Here is a 24,704-nt window from a genome sequence, read left to right as displayed (position 1 = left end):
CGCGTGCACGTGGCGTTTGGCCTTGGCCCATATTACGACTGCACCACTGATTGTTAGCTAGCTAACGTGTGATATATCTGTTGATGTATTATTTCCTCAGATAGATTGTATATTTAGAATTTGAATACAGGCTTCAATAGAACTGGCACCAGACCTGGTCATGCTGTGTTTTCAGTGTTTGTATATAACAGGATTTGTGTTGTGTGTATAACAGTTAAACTATGACCAGACTTCTAAGTTGGTTGATAACATCTGGCTAGTGTACAAATGTTTATTTGATGATTAAAAAGCATTCGTTTTTCACATTCATCGGTTCACAATGTTATCACTGTCCTTATGACCACATATTTTTGATATGCGTTAACACAATTAACATTTTCCCTTTGAACCCTTGTGTGGTGTTCAGTGTTTTCAAAAAGAGAAATTGTAAAAAAAAAAAAAAATGTTTACCTAAAAGACATACTCATTGGTTTTGGCTCATTTTCTGTGAAGAACTCATGTGCATTGAGTGCACACTGTGCAGCCCCCCACCCACACATTAAATCAGAAAGAATTAAACAAATCAGGAATTAAGAAAACCCCCCCACAAAGAATTAAACAATAAAGAACCTCCTCTCCTTTGTGATTTTTATTATAAATTCAATACTCCATACAAAACAAGTTTTACCATGGTACTGGCCAGTATACAAATACTTTACTATGATGGTAGTGGTACCACCTTTGTCCTTAAATAATACCATGGTATAATCCAAATTAGAAACATACAGATGATAATATCATGGTGTCTCCATCATATTTTGGTCACTAACCGTCATTATTACATGGCGTTTTAACATTAGCCAAAATGCTTGATTGTGATTGGTCAATAGTGTTCCGTTGTCCCTAGCAGCGGTCAATTCTTTCTCGATAATTGACCGCTGCTATGGGTAACACGCAATAATGACCGGTTAGGGGCAACAGAGCGCTATTGACCAATCACAATCAAGCATTTTGATCGCAGTCACGAAAGTCACTATAACCTCGTTCCCAGCTTTATCTCGCACAGCTGCACTACATCAGGTGCAATCACGTCCACACCTGCCGGCGATGACAGAGGAGCCACAGAACAACTGCGTCTGCATTTGATCTCGTCTCGTCGATGCTGTAAAATGAATTAGGTATATTGTTAGTAAGTTAGCCATGTAATAAGCGGGATAATGTATAGCTATACTCGGTCATTGTCGCAAAATAATTGACCTTCACTGCCTTTAGAACACCTCGGCTGCGCCTCTGTGTTCCAGAACGCAGTCGGTCAATTATTTTGCGACAATGACCTCGTAGCTATACATTATCCCTTACTTGTTGTGACCAAATATGGAAATACTGTGATGCTTCATCATAAGAGACAGAATAAAATGATAACAGTAAGAAACTAAATTCCAGAGGAATGTGTTCCTCCTAGTCACTGATCCCTTCACATTCATCGTCATCAAAAGAAAAGAAAATAAGCAGGTGATGGTAACATTGAGCGATTACAATTTTGATTCATATGTACAATGAGTCATTTGAATCTAGATAGATAACGGTCAGTGGTACAAACCATGCTGTCTATAGCAAGCAAGCATGTATAGAAAGAGCCCTGTTAAAAACACTAAAACCTACTAGTCTCATAAACCAGAAACTGATTTAATATTTAGTATATAGCGCTAACGGTAGAATCACCATACCCAAATTTCCCCAAAGCCTTAACAATATGAAGCTAAGATTTGTATTATCATCATTATTGTAATATCAAGGTGCAATAAAAAGCTAAAAGAAACGAGTCACGAGAAAGCTTTGCATTTTAAACCATCAATGTGTTTTCTGTGATTAACACAACCAGTGAGTCGCTCAGAGAACCAATAAGGCACTTCTTCTTCTGTGGTAATTTGTCATAAAACTGGAGGTTTGGCAAAGAAAAATGGCAAGTGATTAAAAAAAACACTCAAGTCGTGTAAAGCCTTTAACACCTAACCAGGAGGTCAAACGACACTTCCAAAAGTTCTAGCCAATCACACGATTGCGGTCTGACCCCTGACAAATCAAACGTCATTTCTCAATGCTAAATAATCCAAGGAGAGGCTAGTTCTATGTTCTGCCATGACAGTGTTCTAAAAGCAGTAGTGGTCCTGAGAGCGCACTGTGGTCTAGTTGTCTGGAGAGTTGAACAGCTCCTTGTATTTGGGAGGCTGAGGGCTGTAGATTGTCGGGATGGTCATTGTGTAGCTTTTCTCCATCGACTTGGAGACGGGACGCATCTGGTGGATCATTAGACCAGACAGTATCATCCCCAGCAACTAAAAAAAAAGAGAGAGATAAAGGTGGAGAGAGAGAGAGAGAGGCAGAGAGAGAGGTGGAGATAGAGATAAATATTGTTTAATTTAACTAAAATCAATGCCCATCCCCAGTGTCAACAGTCAAACAAGCGTCCTGGTGATACACAGCTCCGAGTCGTACAGGGCCATGGTTTAGAATTCCACCACCCTGAGTGGCAGGCGTCGGCTCAGGCAACAATAAGCCCCTCCCTCCCAACACTTGAGTTTTACAGCACGCGCACTCAATCAGCCCTGTACTCTGTGGTACTAGTAGATATAAATTATAATAATTGTGTACTCTGTGGTACTAGTAGATATAAATTATAATAATTGTGTACTCTGTGGTACTAGTAGATATAAGTGATAATTGCAGTATTCTGTGGTACTATTGTGATACTATTGGGGTATTATGTGATACTATTACAGTATTCTGTGGTACTATTGCAGTATTCTGTAATACTATTGTGGTATTCAGTGGTACTATTGGGGTATTATGTGGTACTATTGGGGTATTATGTGATACTATTGGTGTATTATGCGATACTATTGGTGTATTCTGTGGTACTATTGGTGTATTATGTGATACTAGTGCAGTATTCTGTGATACTATTGGTGTATTCTGTGGTACTATTGGTGTATTATGTGATACTAGTGCAGTATTCTGTGATACTATTGGTGTATTATGTGATACTAGTGCAGTATTCTGTGATACTATTGGTGTATTCTGTGGTACTATTGGTGTATTCTGTGATACTATTGCAGTATTCTGTGATACTGCATGTGATACTATTGCAGTATTCTGTGATACTATTGCAGTATTCTGTGATACTATTGGTGTATTCTGTGGTACTATTGGTGTATTATGTGATACTAGTGCAGTATTCCGTGGAATACTATTGCAGTATTCTGTGATACTATTTAGTATTCAGTGGTACTAGTGCAGTATTCTGTGGTACTATTGCAGTATTCTGTGATACTCACAGCCAGGGAAGCCAGGAAGAAGACCACGCCCAGTATGAAGTCAATGACCAACGACACATAGTGCCAGAATACAGGGAAACATGTCTGTAGGAGAGGAGAGGAGAAGGAGAAGAGATGAGAAAAGAAGGAGTAGAAGAAGAGGAGTTTATTCTTTAGGTGTTATATATTAATGATATCAGTATGGCACAGAGACAGGTTATTCAGTAGCTGTTATTTAAACCAGGGATTCCAAGGCACCCCAACTCTTTAAAATGGTGCTATAGATAACATTCAGCCACTAGATGTCACACTAGAGCACCAGCATGTCATTTATCCAATCAAGTGCATTCCACGTGGGGATACGGGAAGTAGGGAGAGTATGTTGCACGCAACATGTAAACAACATTAATTTTGGAGCCGCCAACTTTTTTTAAATGATCAATTTATTAATCAATATTTGGTTTTGGGGAAAAGCAACACTTTTATTCTGTACCTCTCTAAAAAAGGTCTGTGGATGTATTCTTTTTTAAACAATTACTCTACATAGAAATGTTATGTATAGCACCTTTAAAGAAAAGAAAATGTTTGTAATTTCAGAATGCAATTCCATTGAACAAATTGATGGAAACAACTTGGTCCTTATGGACCAATAAGAATGAGCCTATAAAAAAAAACTTCAATGAAAATAATTCATTGATAAAATATTACAAACAAGCCCCGTTTTGGATTTTTGGTAATAGTAGCCTAGTATTTCAAAATAAAATAATGATTTAGCAGTTGAAAACACAGCGACAGTCTATGAGCTGGAGAAAATGAGGAGAGGAAGACGGACTCACCAGAGCGTAGACAGACTTCACTTCTTGCTTGAAAAAGTCCTGAAGGGGAAGATAGATGGACCTCAGTAGCTTTACAACTAGAACATACTATCCGTGTGTGTGTATACTTATTACTATGTGTGTGTGTATACTATGTGTGTGTGTGTGTGTGTACTAACCTTGTACTCCACTGAGCGACAGTTTCCCTCCACAACCCATGGGTCACAGATACAGGAGTCTGGGAGGTGACCCTGCCAGTCATTATAGCTGAACAGACCACAGCACTGGAACTAGAGAGACACACAATAACACAATATAAGTTGCGTTTATAGACACAATATAAGTTGTGTTTATAGACACAATAACACAATATAAGTTGTGTTTATAGACACAATAACACAATAACAGTTGCGTTTATAGACACAATAACGCCACAGAAAGATAGGTTAGTAGGGTTCTACATTCTGTGGTAACTGTAGCGTGATACTGTGGTATATAGGCCAACGTTTGTGATCGACTTCCCCTAAACCGGACTCTTTGCCCTCTCTGCTGCCTAGCAACCACCTGAGCACTCCCCTCTTTCAGCGGACCAACCAGACTGCTCATATCGTCCTGCTGAGGCCTGTTTGGAATTAAACCGGTTGGACGAGCCTCAAGTCCTTCGACATGAGGGTTTCACCCCTCTAGACCTGAAACCCAGCCCAACAAAACTAAATGTTTACCATCAAAACTAAATGTTTACTAGGAGGAACACAATGAATGAAAGCGGACAGTGACGGGTAGCCTAGGTATTGTCCAACTAACACCTCTCCCGAAGGCTACCAGTCACTGTGCTAAGCTAGGCTAACATGCAGCCAGATAGCTTTCTACTGAACGCACAGAAACTGGTATCTATCTTATTGTCTCTCTCTGGAGAAGTCCGTAAGCTAATCACCCGAAATGTTGGCTTGTTCCTTTAAGAAAGAAGAAGAAGAGTGAAGAAGGAGAAGAAGAATTGCCTAAATGACAGAGTAGCGTCATAAATATCCTCCTACAACTAAGAAAGAGCAGAACACAGCCATTACATTTAAGGATGCATAAGTCAACTAGATGTTTAACTTTCCTTGACATTTAAGAGCAGGGTTCCTCACGATAACAACCGTTGATAATGTGGAGTCTTGTGGACATACATAAATCCCTGGGTCACTCCAGGAGATTGGAACTCACTGACCTTTAACCTCTTGCGTGAGAAGGTGTTCACCATTGAACATTACATACAAGGTATATTCAGAAATACACTAGATGTATTCTGAGAAACATACAAACAATATATGAATGATATATAATTATGATATAAAATATATATAATTATGATATTGATATAGAAGATATCGAATTGTGATATAATCCACCTACTCGTGCATTTCAAATAATTAACAAAAATGATTTCCTTTTTATTTTTGTCTAAAGAAATCCATTGTTTTCTCTTACTGGGAAAAGTACCTACAGGGTGAGTTACGTCACTCTCTGAAAATAAATGTCCAATACAGTTTTGAACCCTGCCCTCCAGCGCACGGTACCCCATAGGTCACTTGTATTTAAGAATATATCAAATTGGTGAATCTGGCGATGCCATGACATTTTATTTTTAAATTGTATTTATTTAACTGTTATTTAACCAGGCAGTTCAATTAAGAACACATTTTTATTTGCAATAACGGCCTGGCGATAGGACAAAGGGGCCTCTCAAGGGTAAGGGTAAAATGGCAAAGAAAATAATAATATATTTTATAAAATAAAATGGAAAAAAACAAAAAAAATCAAAAAGAACAATCCAGATAAAATGCTGTTTTCATAGATGAAAGCAACTGATAAGGTCCGTGTGTGTGTCTGTATGTCTAAATGGTAAATTTATATAGCGCTTTACAATTTTACAGTTGTAAAATAAATGACGCTTTGACAGTTCCACACATTTGACCCATTCACTCACACATCGATGGCGGAGGCGACCATGCAAGGCTCCAATCTCCACATCGGGAGCAGTTAGGGGTTAAGTGTCTTGCTCAAGGACACTTCCGACAAGCTGCCCGGGAGAAGCGGGAATCGAACCAGGAACCTCCGGATTATCAGACGACTGCTCTATCTCCCGAGCCACTGTCGGTGTGTGTGTGTGTGTGTGTGTGTGTGTGTGTGTCTGTGTGTCCTATGTCCTTACCATCGTCTGCAGGTTATCTGCCAGGGTCTTGACCTCTTCTGAAGCTTCATCAAGTGGGAGAGACTCACGTAACTTCGCACTAAGCACTGCCTCCAACTGTGTGCGCACACACACACACAAATAATCGTAATTAATTAATAATCTCAATATTAATTGAGGAATAGTAACGAAAGCATTGGGTGATGATGGGAACATTTACCAACATACCTCTCTCCGTCTCTTTCTAACACACACACGATCGCATCATCCCCAGACATATCCATCTACACACACTCCCCCCCGCCCCCCTCTACACACTACCCCCCCCCCCCCCCCCCCTCTCTACACATAGCCTTCACGCCGATGTCCCAAGGTCTAGGCAAAAAACAAAAGGTGACCGAGCCTTTGCAGTGGCTGCCCCTAAACTGTGGAACAGTCTTCCACTACAAATGAGGTCTGCTCAGATCCTAGACTCACCTATTCTCTTCGGCGTTTTGAGGCTTAGTAAGCCATATATCCCTGGTCGTGTCGGGATTGTTTTTAATGTATTGCAGCTTCTGATTTTGTGTACATACTGTATTTGTACTTTTTTGTATTTCTTAGTTTTTTTTATATTGTTTTAATGTATTACAGCTTCTAAGTGTGTGTATACTGTATTTTGTATATATATTCTTTTTTGTATTTCTCAGTTTTTATATTGTATTGTTAGTATTTTCTCTGTGTTATATTGTGAAGCACTTTGGTACAACTTCGGTTGGTTATAAATGTGCTATATAAATAAAGTTGACCTTGACCTTCACTCCCAGAGATATCTATCTACACACACTCCCCCCCCCTCTCTACACATAGCCTTCACTCCCAGACATACCCATCTACACACATCAACTTGTACACACACAGCCTTCTCATAAGTATACATCATTATCCAGATATATCAGAATATCATATCGACTTAGTTTTTTGTCTACTCTCCTCCTGTATAAATACTTTGTTAGCTCGTTATTCTACAGAACAGGAAACGGGATGGGAAAGGGATGAGGGGACAAAGACATCACAGACATCCAAGTGTAGCTCGGGACTTGTAGGACAGCTGGAGGAGCAAGGGAATGAGTGGAGAAGAAGAGTGTGATGAGTGAGGTGTTGAATTTCTGTATTTGATTTGATTTAGATGTCTATTTTAATACGATGTTATAATTTAAATGTATGCATGTTGTGTTTAAAAGTCAAGATAAATATAATTGAAAAATAGAAAAGGTGTAATAATAATAATAGTAGTAGTAGTAACAATCGGATCCTCACAGGAATGAGAGTGGTAGGCTCTGCGCTGGCATGGCTGTCATTCTACCTCGACAGTGCTCCTACCAAGTATCATGGAGAGGGACCCTGTAGGCCCCCCTCAGACAGGCATCCCCCAGGGCTCGGTCCTTGGACCCCTCCTCTTCTCCCTCTACACCAAATCTCTGGGTAACATTATCACGTCTCATGCCTTCTCATATCACTGCTATGCTGATGATACTCAACACTTCCTCTCCCTCTCCTTTCCACCCTCGGATGTCCACGTCTCTGAGCGGGCATCGGCCCGTCTGTCCGACATCTCCATCTGGATGACGACAAACTACCTCAAACTGAACCTAAGCAAAACAGGACCTACTGGCCAAATCCTCCCTGTGGACCGACCTTTCCATCACAGTGGACAATGTTGCAGTGACTTCGTCCCTGACCGCCAAGAACCTTGGCGTAGTCCTTGGCGACCGGCTGAACTTCTCTGCTCACATCACCGCAACAACCAGAACTTGCAGAGCAACGTCCGAAGGATCCACCCTTTCCTGACAAAAGAAGCCACTCAACTCCTTGTGCATTCAACAGTTATATCTCGCCTCAACTACTGCAATGCACTGCTTGCTGGTCTACTGACCACGGCCTCTTCAACTCATTCAGAACGCAGCGCCCCGCCTGATCTCCAACCTACCAAAGTGAGCCCATGTTACCCGACTCCTTATGCCCCTTTTCCACTGCGTGGTACCTACTCGACCTTTTCGGTTTTCCATTGCCAAAATGCCTGGTACCAGGTACTATTTGGGTACTTTTTTAGTCCCTGCTCTGTCGAGGTTCCAAGCGAGTACAAGTGGTACCAGAAAAGTGACGTGAAACACTGCAGACCACTGATTGGTCAGAAGAGAGAAGCGTCACACGTTGGAGCGTCTGCACAAAAACAGAAAGCCGCCATCTTTAATGCCTCGCTTAGGATTCATTATTTGTTTGCAGCAGGAACAAGTGCAATAAACAAAAAAGGATACATTCACTGTGTATTCTGCCTCATTTATTGATGAAACAAAACCAACATCAACACAATTTACCACCAAGCGGAGTTTAGTCTCACAAAAAGATAGCGGATTTGTTAAGCTTGTTGTTAGCTTACGTGCTAATGTGATTGCGTTTTACCATGGCTAGCGTACATAGCGTGATCAATATAACTTGCTATTGATTGTTTGTACTAGTAACGTTAATGCTAGTAGAATAGACACAACGTGAGGTAATAATCATCCATTTTAAACCGGTTATAATAACCTAATGCTAACGTTAACGCTCAATTGATTGAAACTGTTTACTATGGCTTGCTCCAAGCCCTCACGGAGCTCTCATGCTGTACGCCAGCGGCCCCGCCTCCCCACACGGAGACAAACGGAGTACTACCTGCAGTGGGAAAGGAACGAAGTACCAGGTACCTAAAGCGAGTAGGGTAGAGTCGGGTAGGTACTATGCAATGGAAAAGAGGCATTAGAGAGCTGCACTGGCTCTCCATCACCGCACGAATCCGCTTCAAGGTCCTTGACTTGGCATATCGCGCGGTGAAGGGAACAGCCCCTGCCTACCGCCGGTCAATGGTCTCCAACTACACACCCTCAAAACCCCTTCGCTCTACATCTTCTGGCCGCCTCAGACCTAATCCTATCCGAGCTCCGGGAGGTTCATCAAAGAGACGCTGCCTATTCTCGGTCCTCGCTCCACAATGGTGGAACGAACTTCCCACCAGTTAAGACAGCTGAAACCCAACCAATCTTTCGTCGTCGACTAAAAACACACGTCTTAGACATCAATATCTGAAATGAAGGAGAAAAGAATTATAATAACCTTCGTACTGTCTTCTACCATCATGCACTCTTCCTCTAAATAATCTTCCCTGCCTATATTACTACCTACTATACTATGTCTCTACTACTATGCACTCAACACTGCAGCACCCAAGTTTCAACTCCGTTTGATGAACATCGTTACTCAGCTGAATGAGTTGCACCCTTCCTGCTGACCTGACCTGTGTACATAACTTGTATGTCGCTTTGGTTAAAGGTGTCAGCTAAATGTAAATGTGGTAGTTATGCAGTCTTACACTGGGGCGGGCAACGGCCTGAGAGACGCCCAGTCTCAACATCGAAATGCTTCCCATCACCATGCAAATCACGAACTAAGAGAGAGGGAGGGATAGAGACAGAGAGGGAGAGACAGGGTGACAGAGAGAGGGATAAAGGGGGAGAGACAGACAGAGAGAGGGAGAGAGAAAGGTAGGGATTGAGAGAGAGAGTTGGAGAGAGAAAAAAGACAAATGACATTCATATTATAAAGATGTTATATTGTTGACAACAGGTTTTCATTACTTCCCCTCTGGGTAGCAGCTGATTGGTTGAGAGGACGGGACTTTCCACAGTCTGATAACAGGATGGATCGTAAACGGACACCAAACTCCTGACTCACTGGCTACTGTGACTCACTATCACTGTTCTGTGAAGCAAAACGTAACCGTTTTGCTATTTGAATAAAGTGTATAGAACTGTTGCCGTGTTCGCTAATACAATAGCTGACAGGAAATACACAAACTAGTACTACACAATACACAAAGATGTTGCCTAGCAACACAACTCTATTGAACATTTATATTATAGTTGTTACTATTATTATTGTGATCATATAAATCATAATACTCACCACAATGAGGCATGCAAGGCTCTCCCTGTGGGCTCCGTATGCTCCCAGGATGGCGATCGCCATGGTGATAGAACCCACACTGTACATGAAGATAAGACCCCACATACGACCTTCAAACTGACAGAGAACAAGACAGAGATTCCATATAATTCACTACTCTTGGATTTGTTTTTTGATTGATTAAAAACAGAGTTAAGGAAAGAGAGAGAGGGGGAGAGAGAGAGGGAGGGAGGGAGGGAGAAAAGTAGAGAGAGAGAGACAGAGAAAAATAGGGGGAGAGGGATAGAGAGTGAGAAGAGACAGATGATAGGAACAGGGGTGCTTTTGTGTATGTTTGCATATTTGTGTGACCATGTTTTCAATGCAAATGAGGGAAGAGAATGGACTATACATATTAAATAGAGAGATAGAGGCAAATAGGTGATAGATAGAGATGATAAGAAAAAGAAAGAAAGAAAAAGACAGTTAGTGTGCGTTTGTTTCGTTACCTGATCTGAAGAGCTGAAGACCTGCAACAGCAGCGCCACAGAAATGATAACTCCTCCCACGATCTGAAACCAGACCAGGCATGAAACATGGTTAACACGGACACTATATAATACTACAGACAGACACTAGAATACATAGACTACAGACACTATATAAGACTACAGACACTACATAGACTACAGAGTTACACTATATAAGACTACAGACACTAGATAGACTACAGACACCACATAGACTACAGACACCACATAGACTACAGACACCACATAGACTACAGACACCACATAGACTACAGACACCACATAGACTACAGACACCACATAGACTACAGACACCACATAGACTACAGACACCACATAGACTACAGACACTATATAAGACTACAGACACCACATAGACTACAGACACCACATAGACTACAGACACCACATAGACTACAGACACCACATAGACTACAGACACTACATAGACTACAGACACTACATAGACTACAGTACAGACACTACATAGACTACAGACACCACAAAGACTACACACTACATAGACTACAGACACTAGAATACATAGACTACAGACACCACATAGACTACAGACACCACAAAGACTACAGACACTACATAGACTACAGACACTAGAATACATAGACTACAGACACCACAGACAACAGACACTACATAGACTACAGACACTACATAGACTACAGACACCACATAGACTACAGACACTACATAGACTACAGACACCACATAGACTACAGACACCACATAGACTACAGACACTACATAGACTACAGACACTACATAGACTACAGACACCACAGACTACAGACACCACAGACTACAGACACTACATAGACTACAGACACCACATAGACTACAGACACCACATAGACTACAGACACCACATAGACTACAGACACTACATAGACTACAGACACCACATAGACTAGACACCACATAGACTACAGACACCACATAGACTACAGACACTACATAGACTACAGACACCACATAGACTACAGACACTACACATAATGATTCAGTCATTTGGACGGAGTTGTTAAAACTCACTCCACTCAAATCAATAGAGTTATAATTCACTCTACTCAAAATCAAACTTAAATTGACGTGGCTGGGAAAAATGTTGCCAGTCAGTCAGCCAAAACACATTTCTGGACGACTCCAAGGTCGAACCTGAGAGTTGCTGTCGAAGGCCCTCTTGGAGATAGGAGATAAGGACGGTACATGGCGTTCCTTTCCCCAGCACCACTACCTCCCCCACCCACACTTGGCTCGTGCACTGCACTCCCCCCCCCCCCCCCCCCCCCAGTCCCATCCCCCCCGCTGCACTGTCGGCTGCCTTGTGTGAGGGATAACTCCCACCCACCCCCCCCCCCCCACAGCCCTGTAACAACCCCAACCCACTCCCCCCTCCTTCCGTACATGGCGCTGCCTAGGACGCGCCTATGCTTTTACCAACGCGTTCGTGTTTCCAGGTTCCCGTTTTGCGCTCCGATTGGCCACTGACCTACGCTAGTACGCCCCCCTCGCTATGAGCGTAGCAGGACGCTGAAATGCAAATGCATATCACAGTACTGCCTCCAGGAACAGCTGTTTCCACGTGACTTTATGTGCGGGCTCGCTCTGAGGGAAGGAGGCCGTTCATATTCATTTCTACATTTTATACATAATAATAATATCCCAGCGTTTCAACCAGCTGCACATTATACTCACATTATGTGCTCATTAGAAGAAAAATATTTACACATATTGGTCAGGAAATGACGAAACGCTAACGTTATAAAATACCCTGACATTGGGTAGAAATGTAGCTGGGTTAGGGTGACCTATTGACGGGTCTGGGAGAGAGATGCGGGGGGGGGGGGGGCTGCCTCGCGCTGACGCTGCCCGCCTCGAAGAGCACACAAGCGGCCGCGCGTCTCACATCACCAGCCACACCTGAACGAATCTATCCCCCCAAAATCGGCAGCCCCTCTCGGCTAGAGACATTCGCCCTATATTGTGCACTACCTACTATCTGTTGATACAATTATATAGAAAACAATATATTGTATATAATATATATTTAAGCAGTTTCGTGGCATGAATTGCATTTCGCTGTAGAGCGCAGCAGCTGGTGATAGAATTTCTATCACCAGCTGCTGAGGTCTACAGCGAAATACAGCTAAATGCAATTCATGCCACGAAACTGCCTAAAATATATTATATACAATATATCGTTTTATATATAATTGTATCGCCAGATAGTAGGTAGTGCACACATGCACCACATAGACTACAGACACTACATAGACTAAGTACAGACACTACATAGACTACAGACACTACATAGACTAGACACTACATAGACTACAGACACTACATAGACTCAGTGTTTCCCATTAATTACCTAGACTGTGGCGGCCCTAATTAGTCCCGCCACAGTTTTATAATGAACCAAAAAATATATTTTTAAATATAAAGTTTGCCAATAGGGATGTATCAGTAGTATTGGCAGTGGTAGTAGTCGTAATAGTAATCCAGTATATTCTTTTATTTTCTAAAAAATAAACCAGTTCAACACAGCTAACCACTTTTGCTTCTTTTCTTGGTGGCTCAAAAGTATGCTCTAGTCCAGTGGTTCCCAATCCTCTCCTCGAGGCACCCCAGCCGTTCAATGTATTTGTTAAATTCCACCACCAGCACGCCTGATTCAACTAATAAAGGGCTAGTTAAGTTGAATCAGGTGTGCTGGTGCTTCGAGGAGAGGATTGGGAAGCACTAGTCTAGTCGATTTTGTGTTTTGAGCACAAAGTTCATCATAGATCTAGCTAGGGATGCCCCGATCACGTTTTTTTGCCACCGATACCGATCACCGATCGTCGTGAGCCATATCGGCCGATACCGATCCGATTGTTTTTGATTAAAAAGAAATTAAAAATTATTTAAATTTTTTTTTTTAATAAAATATATATATTATATAATTAGACTTGTACTTGTATTATCTGCGAGACATCGCCACCACGCAACAAGTCAAAATGCTCGCTATCTGCAAACAGCTCCACTGTCTGTGTGTACTCTAGTAGCCTCCAGCTCCAAAAAGGATTCTCCGGCGCTGCAGCGGGACCCTATTGGTAACGTACTGTGCTTTGGTCATTTCACATTCAGCAAGCCCTCAGCTCGAATATGCATTAAATCAATGTTATAAGACATTGATATCAAGAGCTATCTGTAGCTACTGCTAGCCGGCTAGATGACGTTAAGACAATTTAGTTTACTGGGACATATAGATCTAACGTGAGCTAGCTAACGTGAGCTAGCTAACGAGGGAACGGAGGTATTATGCACTCGAGTAGACTATTGCTGGAGCATTTGTTGATATCAGCAGCTATCAGTAGCTAGCCAGCTAGATACCGTTAGACAATGCCTCGTCATGTATTAAACTAAAAGTGAATAGTTGACTGGGTCATTGTTTAAACAATAACGGTAGCTCATGGAGGTCCGCTCTAGACTAGAGCAGACTGCCTCTGTGTTGATACGAGCAGAAGCCAATAGTATCCCGCTGCAGGGCTGGGCAGATATGACTCGTTGCCACGGTTTTTTTCAAAATAAGAGTATCATACGAACCGAATGTTGCTAACTGCCGGAGCCATCGATATTATGACTGGGGCTGCACTTGGGGCGGAAATGAGACCCGCACAGATTTTCAAAATAAGAGTATCGTTATGAACTTGATTGATTGATTACACGCCACACGGCGGGCAGACCTCTCAGTGGGAGGCGCCAAATGTAAAAACTGAGCGCCAATGGCGGGTGGCGGGCTCTAAATTCGCCCCCTGAATTTAGCCCACCAAAATCTTTATCACATTATACACTATTGTTTCAGCTATCAGAGAAGAAAGCAACAGGGCAAGATTCAGAAATCAGATGAGCTATCGGAGAGGGAGAAGGCTGCATCCAGAGGTTACAGGGAGAAGGAAAAAGGCGATTCTGGACCTGACACCACCATCCATGGAGAACACTCCACCAGTTCTGGCTGGTGTAGGAGTAGAGAAGAGCAGCAGGGCAAGCTGTGGTGGATCCCCTACCTAATGAGGATTTTAATATCCAGTTATATATCCAGCTCATGATCAACAGTGACATATTTCAACAACACATTTTCAGTGGATTGCACTGTGCAACATCTGCAGCATTATAATAGGATCAAAGTTTGTTTCGTGTTTGATATATCTTTGGGGAATGTTGACCTAAATGTTCAAAATATCAGTGTTTTGTTTTTTGGTGTGCTTCTTATTCTAGGTTATCAGGGAAAACGGTTTGTTTCAACACAAACAAATTAATTTGTTTTTCACTGGTTTTTTATGCCATTGATAACATTATTTGTTAAAACATGATTTGAGTAGCGTTGAATATTTAAATGTCTCTCCCATATGTGGGATTTGAGTCACTACCTACCCATGCACATGTACCTCAATTTGAAATGCCTGCAGAATACCATGAGATAATATAAAAGGAACTAGGGATGGCACCGATCCGATACTCAGTATCGGTATCGGTCCGATACTGGCCAAATTCACAGGATTGGATATCGGAAAAACAGGAAATATTTCCCGATCCGATACAGGCCGTAAAGCATGCCATCACGTGAACAGTAGTAGCATGACAACAACGTTAGCATTAGCTAAACGTGAGTCAACTTGTTAGCAGCGCGTCGCAATCATGTCAACTGTGTGGAGTTATTTTAAGCTCAAAGAGGAAAAAGGCAAAACAGCCTGTGGTGTTATGTTAATGTGTGTGCGTTAATATGACAGAGTACAGGCCACCGTACTGGGGTCAGACAGGTACGTGGGGCAGAGTAGACTAGGAGCTAGGCCTGCCACGATAACACATTTTGTTGGGCGATTAATTGCCCCCGAAAATATCGCGATAAGCGATATTATTGCGACCGGTTAGAGATTTTTTTTTTGGAGAAATTTATTTCCCAAAACTTTTATTTTGAAGCCCACCGCTCCGTCTTTTCCGGTGTTTTAGACTTTTATTTTGAAGCCCACCGACCGGACCGGAAGTATTGTTGTGATTATCAGGTACTTTTTTAGTCCCTGCTCTGTCGTGGTTCCAAGCGAGTAGAAGTGAGATGCATGCATCTTATTGGTAGAAGTGGTACCAGAAAAGTCACGTGAAACACTGCAGACCACTGATTGGTCAGAATAGAGACGCGTCACTCGTTGGAGAGTCTGAGGGAGTCTGAACGAAAACAGAACGCCGCCATCTTTAATGTCTCGCATAGGATTTCATAATCATTATGTTTGCAGCAGGCACAAGTGCAATAAACAAAGGATACAGTCACTGTGTATTCTGCCTCATTTATTGATTAAACAAAACCGACATCAACACAATTTGCCACCGAGCGGAGAGTTTAGTCTCGCAAAAAGATCGCCGACTTGTTAAGGCTTGTTGTTAGGTTAGGTGCTAATGTTGTGCTAGCGTTTTAGCATGGCTATCGTACATAGCGTGATCAATATAACTCGCTATTGATTGTTTGTATGAGTAACGTTAATGCTAGTAGAATAGACACAATGAGGGTAGGGCTGGGCGATATGGCCTAAATATGATATCACAATATTTTCTGACCTTTCGGCGATACACGATACGCATCACAATGTTTTTCTATTTTTCCCCAAACAATTCATTATGAGGCTTACCAAGACAGTATTTGAGTTTGCAAGCTAACATTAAAGACAAAATAAAATACCCATGCATTTAGCATTTTTATATTATATATTAGATTTAGATTATTGGATTATTAGATTATATATTGCATATATTTAGCAATGAGATATTATATGATTTAGATATGAAATATGATGAATTGAAAATGGGGGACCCTGATGTAAACAAGACGAAAGTCTTTCTCTGGTCTGCATCCTCCAGTGTTGTTGTATTGAGCTGTACTGTATTGTACCCATTCTGCAATCTGTTAATAACGTTTTTATTCATTCAGACGGCAAACAGAATCATTTTGATTGACAGTCGAGTCTGCTAATTACGTCACACCGCTTGCACCCGCCCTGCTGTTCTTAGCACCAATCGGCAAGCGCGTATTCATTTTTTACTTCCGCTATATCCGCCATTGATTTTGACGAGAGCTCAGCTCAACGACAACAACAACGGTAGCGGTAGCTCCCCGCGGCCGATGTTTAGCTTTTAGCTCCGCAGGATGACTAAACGAGGCATAATGTTACTGCAACGAATGTTATAATGAAAGCCTTTCCATACATCTGTCTGATTGAAAACTTTATGAACAGACCGCAGAATGGGCACAACTGAGTCAGCACGGGCTGATATATGAACGACTAATGCTTGCTATCTATCTAGGTCGACCTCGGACGTTGCTATGTAAATACGCTGATGTTATTGAACGTGTAACTATATAACGTTAATGTCACAAAACGAATGCCTTTGTTATCATAAGTAGTAACTTTGATGCAGTAGTGTGTGTGTGAGGCGGCGCTGTTCAAAAGTTTCAACGTGTGGACCAGATTGACGCGACACAATCCTCTTGGGCAAAACATCACGATATCCACGATACGTTTAAAAAGTGTATCGTTAATGAACTGTACCCGATATTTATATAATATCGTCATATCGCCCAGCCCTAAATGAGGGGTAACGTTAGCCCCACAGAGCTCCTGTGCTGTGCTCTGTAGTAAAGCCAGCGGCCTCAGAGGACTCATGTGTATACTTGTGGAATAACACGACACAGCCGAGTGTAATATCTGCAACGCAAGTATTTCTAGGCGGGGCAGCAACACTGGAAACTTCAACACCACACAACACTTGCAGATTCATCATTGAAACGGAGTATGCCGAGTTCATACGTGCAACGAATGCCAAGAGGAAAAGTTTTTCCGCAGCAGCTAACGTAGCTGGAAACCATTCAGAAGCGTGAGAAACTCCCTGCAGACGGTAACAAAGCAAAGCTGATAACCGAGAAAATAACCAAATGTATTGTGCTGGACAACCAGACCCTTTCTGTCTGAAAATGTAGGTTTCAGATGCTTAGCCTTGCTTCATGTTGCCAAACCGTCATTTTATCTCCGACACGGCTATCCCAAATAAGTACAATGTTGCGTTTCTTTTTCAAATGTAGTAAAGACCCTAACCAAACTCAAACTCTGTCAAACTCAAGGCCTGCATGCCAAATGTGGCCTGCCATGTCATTTTATGTGGCCCGCGAGAGCTTAACCTCTTAACTGGCACCGACCCGGCCCCGGGACGTTTTAAGGATGATTTGCCCGCCGGCGCCCCACTTTGGCGACCTCTAGCGGCTCGGGTGTGCATATATTTTAATACAATATATAGATCGAATTAAAGCTCCATTTGTTGTCTGTCGATAGTATACAGCACATTTAGTATAGTATTGCAGTTTATCATAACAGGATAATATAGCATAGCATTACAGTATAGTAATATAGTATATAGTATATATATATTATAGAATAATAATATATTAAAATAACAGTATATAAAATAATATTGTATACCAATATAATATAGTCTAGTTACTTTAGTATAATTTAGTTATAGTATAATAAAATAAAAATAATACAATTATATAGAATAATACATGATATAATAGAACAGTGTACTATAAATATATAGATACATGTGTGTGTGTGTGTGTGTGTGTATAAATGAATGAACCTCAGTAAATATGTAATTTAACTGATATACACAAATTTATTTATGTTAATTTAATTGTGTTTATGTTTTAATTTCTGCAAAATAAGTATGTACATTTTGTTTGGTTTGGTAAACATTGCGCATTGCGCTATGAACAGTCTATCAGTGTACACATAGTGTGTAGGGGCAGGTACAATATTGAGCCTTCTTCTTCCTGTTCCTTTCGGCCATGGAGTTTAGTGGATCATATTAAGTCAATATGTACTGAAGACACTGTTGGACTGTAACAATTCCATGTACAAATAAATAAAAAGAAAATGAAAAATTGCTTGATCATTGATTGATTGAGTAATATGGGGTTCTTAACCTGATAAATAAAAAGGATTTATCTTAAAATAACGTATATTTTTACATCTATGCAAATGCATATTGTGGTGGAATTTTAGCAAAAAATTACCCAGTTGGAACTGTGAAAGAATGCTTACTTGAATCAAGGATAGAAGCTGATAAGCTAAATGTATTATCTGTGTACAGAGCAGCGTTTCCGTTAGAACATATTCGTGCCGGTCTGGGTGTCCTGCAAGATTTCTATCACCGGACATATTCGAGATATTCCGGTCAGAGTTTTAAACAGCAGTCTATTATAATCACATTTTTATGAGCTAACGAATTCCGTTATAATTGGACACACATGTGTATTAATTACATCAAGCGAAGAATGAGAAATTGATTTGCAGAATCAAATTACTATCTCTCGCCTCTCAAGTTAGTGCGATACGCTACCAGCATCAAGCTCCCGCCCTGCAGGCTTGCGCTGCAGCAGCTGTCACACGCACCCCCAAATGAATCTCGAGTAGACATCGCTTCACCTCGTTGTATCAGACACGTCACACATATCATAATGTTCAACTTCACACACAGCAAACTGTAGTTGATCATCACATTGCCTCGTTTGCTAGCTCGTCGCCACATGCAGAGAGGACGAGCCAGTGGAGCCACATGCGTGTAACGCATTTGTTAATTTCATTATAGGTTATAGCCTACATTTAGTTATAATCAATAATATGCATTACTATGTGACACGGCAGTCAACCAACAGTTGCATATGATTAAAAATGTCAACACTCACTCACCCCGTCTCTCGTTGTTTGTGCCTATCCGTTTTGTACCTGCGACGGCTGCGAGAACAGCGACTTTAGTTGCTGGTTCGACTTTAATAGATCCCCATTGGAACAGGCGAGGCTCGCAACGGTAGCAGCAGACTGGGGATGCTCTTTGTGGTTCAATCAATAAATTAATAGTAAAAGTACGCTCGACATTTTTGTTTCTTTTCCGCGGGAGCCACCACGGAGCGTCAGCGGTCTCTGTGACTTCAAGTTCAGAAGACTCATCTTCGTTGTCATTATTAGACCTGCTTGTGCTTGGTTTCATGAAATATTTACTAAGCTTAGCTTGTTTCGCCATCTCTCTCTCTTCCTCGTATACCTGTTTGTCGTTATGGTGGCCAGAGCGCGCAGGCTCAAAAAAAGAAAAATAAGTTTCACATCTGAGCGGCGCCATCCTATCAGAGTGAAGCAACAATTAAACTGAAAATGGAATTATTGTTTCGTTCATCGCATAGGCTATTTAATTTTAGCCGATTTTAATACAATTCAAATAATAAAATTGTGCTTAGAGGAATTATTTTCACCGGACATTAAGACCGGAGATATTTAAATATTCGGACTTCAACATATTTTGCCGGTCAAATACCGGTAATTACCGGCTAACGGAAACGCTGGTACAGAGTCTCACTTCAGTTTACAAGGTGTAGCTGAAAAGAGTTTAAATGCAGAGACAGGATACCACATACCGGGGGTGGAGGGCAAAAATGCAAACATGCCATTTCTAACTGGAAACAAGCTTCCTGTGTTGCCCTGGCAACGGGCAGTTTTATCATTATATTTGACGTAGCAGGATGTGTAGGGGACTGGAAGTAACACCTGTGTATCTCCTTGCATCTTTACAAAGAAATATAGAGCAGAAAAACGTAGGCAATTTCCACAGAAGTGCATTGTAGACATTTTCTGAGCAGGGTTAAAGAGCAAATACAATTTTTTCCTATGAACACAATATGTAATATTTGTAACTTGAAGTAATAGAATAGAAGTAATGAATACAGAAACAGTTATTTAACAATATGTAAAGGATTGTTGCATTTATTTTTACATTACATTATATTTACATTTATACTTTGGCCCTTTGAGGTCTACCATGCCAAGTGGCCCTCTGTGAAATATAGTTTGACACCCCTGCCCTAACCCTATCAAAACAGCAGTCAAAGTGTATATTTTCAGCACTGTTTGTTTACCAATGGATGGAACATGATACCGATCATATGCATTTAGATTTTTAACTCTAGCCTGTGTAGGGCCGAAAAACCAATCGATTTAACGTTATTAGCTTAGCGTCCTATAACTAGCTTTGCAGGAATTACCCCAGACCATTCCGATATAACGTTCATATTCACGACACTATAAAACGGGAACGTATTGATGAGAAAATTATTTATTTATGGCATATTGAAGGGAAGGTTTATACTAGGGCTGGGCGATAAAACGATAACTATCGCGATAAATTATTTCCTCGAAATAAACATGAAACGTGGTCGCAAAGTTTCGATATATCGATTTTCCAAGCTTGGATATGAGCACACGCACTAACAACCAATCGGTGAAGGAGATGGCCGATAGAGGAAGGAGACCCGGAAGGAGGTAGGACTCGGTAAACAAGGCTGGCTATGGCTAATTAGCTTGCACGCCGCTATTTCACAGGTTACCTGCCGAGTTGGTGTGTGTTTTGAATTCTGAGGGTAACTGTTATAGTAGTGTGGGGTATACGGTGGACGTCGTTGCAATGAATTGGGCGGAACAGAGTATTTTAGGGTCATTTTTTAGTACATTGTCATGAAATACTCCGCTTGGAAACGGGGCTGGCTATGGCTAATTAGCTTGCACGCCGCTATTTCACAGGTTACCTGCCGAGTTGGTGTGTGTTTTGAATTCTGAGGGCAACTGTTATAGTAGTGTGGGGTATACGGTGGACGTCGTTGCAATGAATTGGGCGGAACAGAGTATTTTAGGGTCATTTTTGAGTCATGAGATACTCCGATTGAGATACTCCGCTTGAGATACTCCGCTCTGCTAACGTGCGCGGACTGATGACGACATCAATTAGACTCTCGAGACATTCACAGCAGCAAAACAAGTCAGCCCGCATATCGGCGCCGGGCATAATAAGTTAATTAAACTTGACAGACATTATATCGACGATAATTATCGATATCGAGTTATATGAAAATAATTTTATAATTTTATCGCGATAACGTTTTTGGTCATATCGCCCAGCCCTAGTTTATACTGTCAATTGACAATGACAATGGACACATAGCAATAATATAAAATATTGATTTAGCTCTACAAACAACCTCACGCACAGTGGAAACTTGTAATGAAAAGCTGGCCTCAGAGTGGGGCCCGTCTAATCCCAATGGCCCTGAATGTGTTAAACAATCACTGTAAACAAAATGTCACTTTAAATAATGGAAAAGTCACTTTAAAGGAAAGAGGTATTGTAATAGTATAGTTTAGATAGTTTACGTATAAAAATGACAGTTTAAATTGTAAATTGTATAGTGTACATATAGGAACCAGTTTCTCAGGAACGTAGCATGTCTTTTTTTATCATGCACATGATACAACTTGTGTCTTACCTATTTCTTTTTTTTTATGTCTATTTTATTATTATTATTTATTATTGCACAATCAATGCGGGCACGACCACCCGCATTTCACTGTATGCCCTGGTATGTATGTGACAAATAAACCTCTTGATTCTTGATGTGCCCCAGAAAAATGGAACGTTTTGCAATGCAGCTCAATTCATTAATATCTATTGGTCAATTTAAATCGGTAATAGCAAACCACTTCACCACAGTCTGCAGTTGTTTTTATTATTTTAAATGTTTAATTGATTTACTTTGTTTCTATATTCTAGATTAGAATCTAGATACTACTGTATAAATATTCAATATTTCCTGTGATGCATCTCTCGACGTCATTGTAAATGAGAGCTTGTTCTCAACGATCCATCGAGATTAAAAAAAGATTGAATGAAAAACTGGTAGCCTACTTTATCTTAGTAGACTACTAGACTTCTATCTAGACTTTCGTGAAGCTTTTTTAGCTTGGGACCCATTGAGCGTGCAGGAAGTAAATTGCACGTGCTTGACTGCGTGCGTGCACGTGCAATTTACTTCCTGCATGCTCAATGGGTGCCAAGCTAAAAAAGCTTCATGAAAGTCTATAGTCTGTACTGTAGTCCATCATGTCGTGTCTGTAGTGTCACACACAGGTTTCATGCAGTGCATTTTAAGAAGAGGAGAGAAGAGACGAAACGAGTCACCAAGTGAGGAGAGGAGCCGAATACTGTATAGTTTACCCGAGTTTACTGGAGTAATGACATCACATTCATCATAATGACTCATTCACCCACACAATACAAAACAGTCACTCAGTGACTTCAAAAACAGATAATTAAACTGTTATTTTATACATAAATTGAAAATGGGGGACCCTGATGTAAAAAAGACGAAAGTCTTTCTGTGGTCTGCATCCCCTTAACAATTGTATGTATTGAGCCGTACTGTACTCATTCTGCAATCTGTTAATACATTTTTCAATCAATCAATCAACATGTAACAGAACGGCGTTACTTCCGGCTTTGGTGCGCCTGCGCTGTGATCATCACGCTCCAGACAGCCAAAGCCGGAAGTAGCGCCCGTTTTGAGCAGTGTTGCCAAGTTTATACAAATTATTTAAAATGTCTATTAGCAACGCCGATTTTTCAAACCCTAGCGTTTGTCTGTCCGAAACCCTCGTGCAACTGTGAGCATCTTTGAAATGTATCTGCGATACTTGTACGAGAAGCGTTTTGATAGAGAAAAGCGAGACAGACTCAGGATTTGCCCATGGTGGGACAAGGGACTGTGGATTCACTCGGTGCATCAGTCCCGAAAGGGGCTACATTAGTTACAAAACAAACAAAAGCGCGACAGAAAACAATTCTCTCATAATACATTCATTCTCGTTAGTTGAATTATTTTTTATTAGTTCGTGTTACTGTACTTGTGCTGTATAATAACAATGCATTTAAATCTAAAATGTAAAACCTTTGTTATTGAGACACAACTTCACTTCTTTAACTGCGCACCGAACGAAACAAATTATTCTGCGATTCGACAATAAATAAACTCACCGCGAAGAGGAAGTTGAAGAAGGTGAACGTTCGCTTGAGACATGCGTTGATCTTCGCCATGGTGCAGTTACAACGGTGGTTCCGCTTGAAAAGATTGAAACTGTTATTATTAGGCAACACTTTGAGACAGACTTGAACGGAAGAAGGACACGCACTCAGGACGGTGACCGGTGAGTGAAGTAGTGAACTGCTCCGTCAATATGTGGGAGGTGCGCTTCGCCTCACCTCTCCTTTCCCTGGAAATGACGCGGTGGGTAGAGTCGTAGATAGAACGACTACGTTCACACTGTAGGCCCATTTCGGTCCAAATCAGATTTTTCTTTTGCTCATAATGTGACTCAAATCTTATTAGTTCATAACAGTGTGAACAGCACAAATCACATGGAATCTGATCTTTTCAACTCTGAGTTGTGCCACTTTGTGTGGTCCTCCTAAATCAGATACAGCCAGCCAGGTCAGATTTTTTGCAATGTGACCTCAATCTGAACAGTTGTGTGTTGTAATCTTCATTTTCGGGTCAAATGAAGGGTCAGTTCAGGAGTGTAACCAGTTCACACTGGAACACTGGAACAGAGTTACAACAACAACAAAGCAAAACAGAAAAGCAGATCTGAATTTAGCACTATGGCTTGCAGTGTGAACATAGCCATACTCTAGGTCACATTGACTTACCCTGAGGTAATACCCTCATGGGGAACAGCATCATTTCCACATTAAAAAAATATCAGCTGGTTTGCTGTAAAGACTCACTGGAATTCAGTATAGGGAACAGTTTGGATCCAAATGTATTTCCTGTCAGTTATTGCAATAGCAAATATTGTAATAAGGAAACTATAAAATGGTATTAATTGCTAACACCCTAGGCTCTGTTACCCATACTGTACGAACTTTGAACTCTGAACTCTGTTGCCTATACTCAATCTATACCTACCTACTGCTTTCACTGTCTACAATTGCCCTACACTGTAATCATAAT

The 24,704-nt window shown here is 41.1% G+C and overlaps 1 protein-coding gene across 1 annotated transcript; it reads right to left on the bottom strand.

Moving 5' to 3' along the window:
* Positions 1 to 613: 613 nt before the first annotated feature.
* On the bottom strand, positions 614 to 23,928 carry LOC311242225 (tetraspanin-8-like). Its single transcript, XM_084331184.1, has 9 exons — positions 23,729 to 23,928; positions 10,751 to 10,813; positions 10,263 to 10,379; positions 9,670 to 9,744; positions 6,303 to 6,398; positions 4,288 to 4,398; positions 4,130 to 4,168; positions 3,315 to 3,398; positions 614 to 2,315 (listed from the first exon to the last, which is right to left on the bottom strand). The coding sequence occupies exons 1-9, from the start codon at positions 23,786 to 23,788 to the stop codon at positions 2,166 to 2,168; spliced, it is 795 nt and encodes a 264-aa protein (XP_084187310.1). The 5' UTR covers positions 23,789 to 23,928; the 3' UTR covers positions 614 to 2,165.
* Positions 23,929 to 24,704: the final 776 nt, after the last annotated feature.

The sequence above is a fragment of the Notolepis coatsorum genome (genome assembly GCF_963971535.1).
Source record: "Notolepis coatsorum genome assembly, chromosome: 15".
Lineage (NCBI taxonomy): Eukaryota > Metazoa > Chordata > Actinopteri > Aulopiformes > Paralepididae > Notolepis > Notolepis coatsorum.
This window is presented reverse-complemented; position numbering and strand designations above follow the sequence as displayed.

What these genes read in the sequence shown, in the direction of transcription:
- LOC311242225 (XM_084331184.1), bottom strand. Translation starts at nt 23,788, where the DNA reads ATGGCGAAGATCAACGCATGTCTCAAGCGAACGTTCACCTTCTTCAAC. An exon ending in TCTTCAACTTCCTCTTCGCG is followed by an intron (nt 10,814 to 23,728) that starts GTGAGTTTATTT and finishes GTCTGGTTTCAG; the next exon opens with ATCGTGGGAGGAGTTATCAT. An exon ending in CAGATAACCTGCAGACGATG is followed by an intron (nt 4,399 to 6,302) that starts GTAAGGACATAG and finishes GTGTCTCTCTAG; the next exon opens with TTCCAGTGCTGTGGTCTGTT.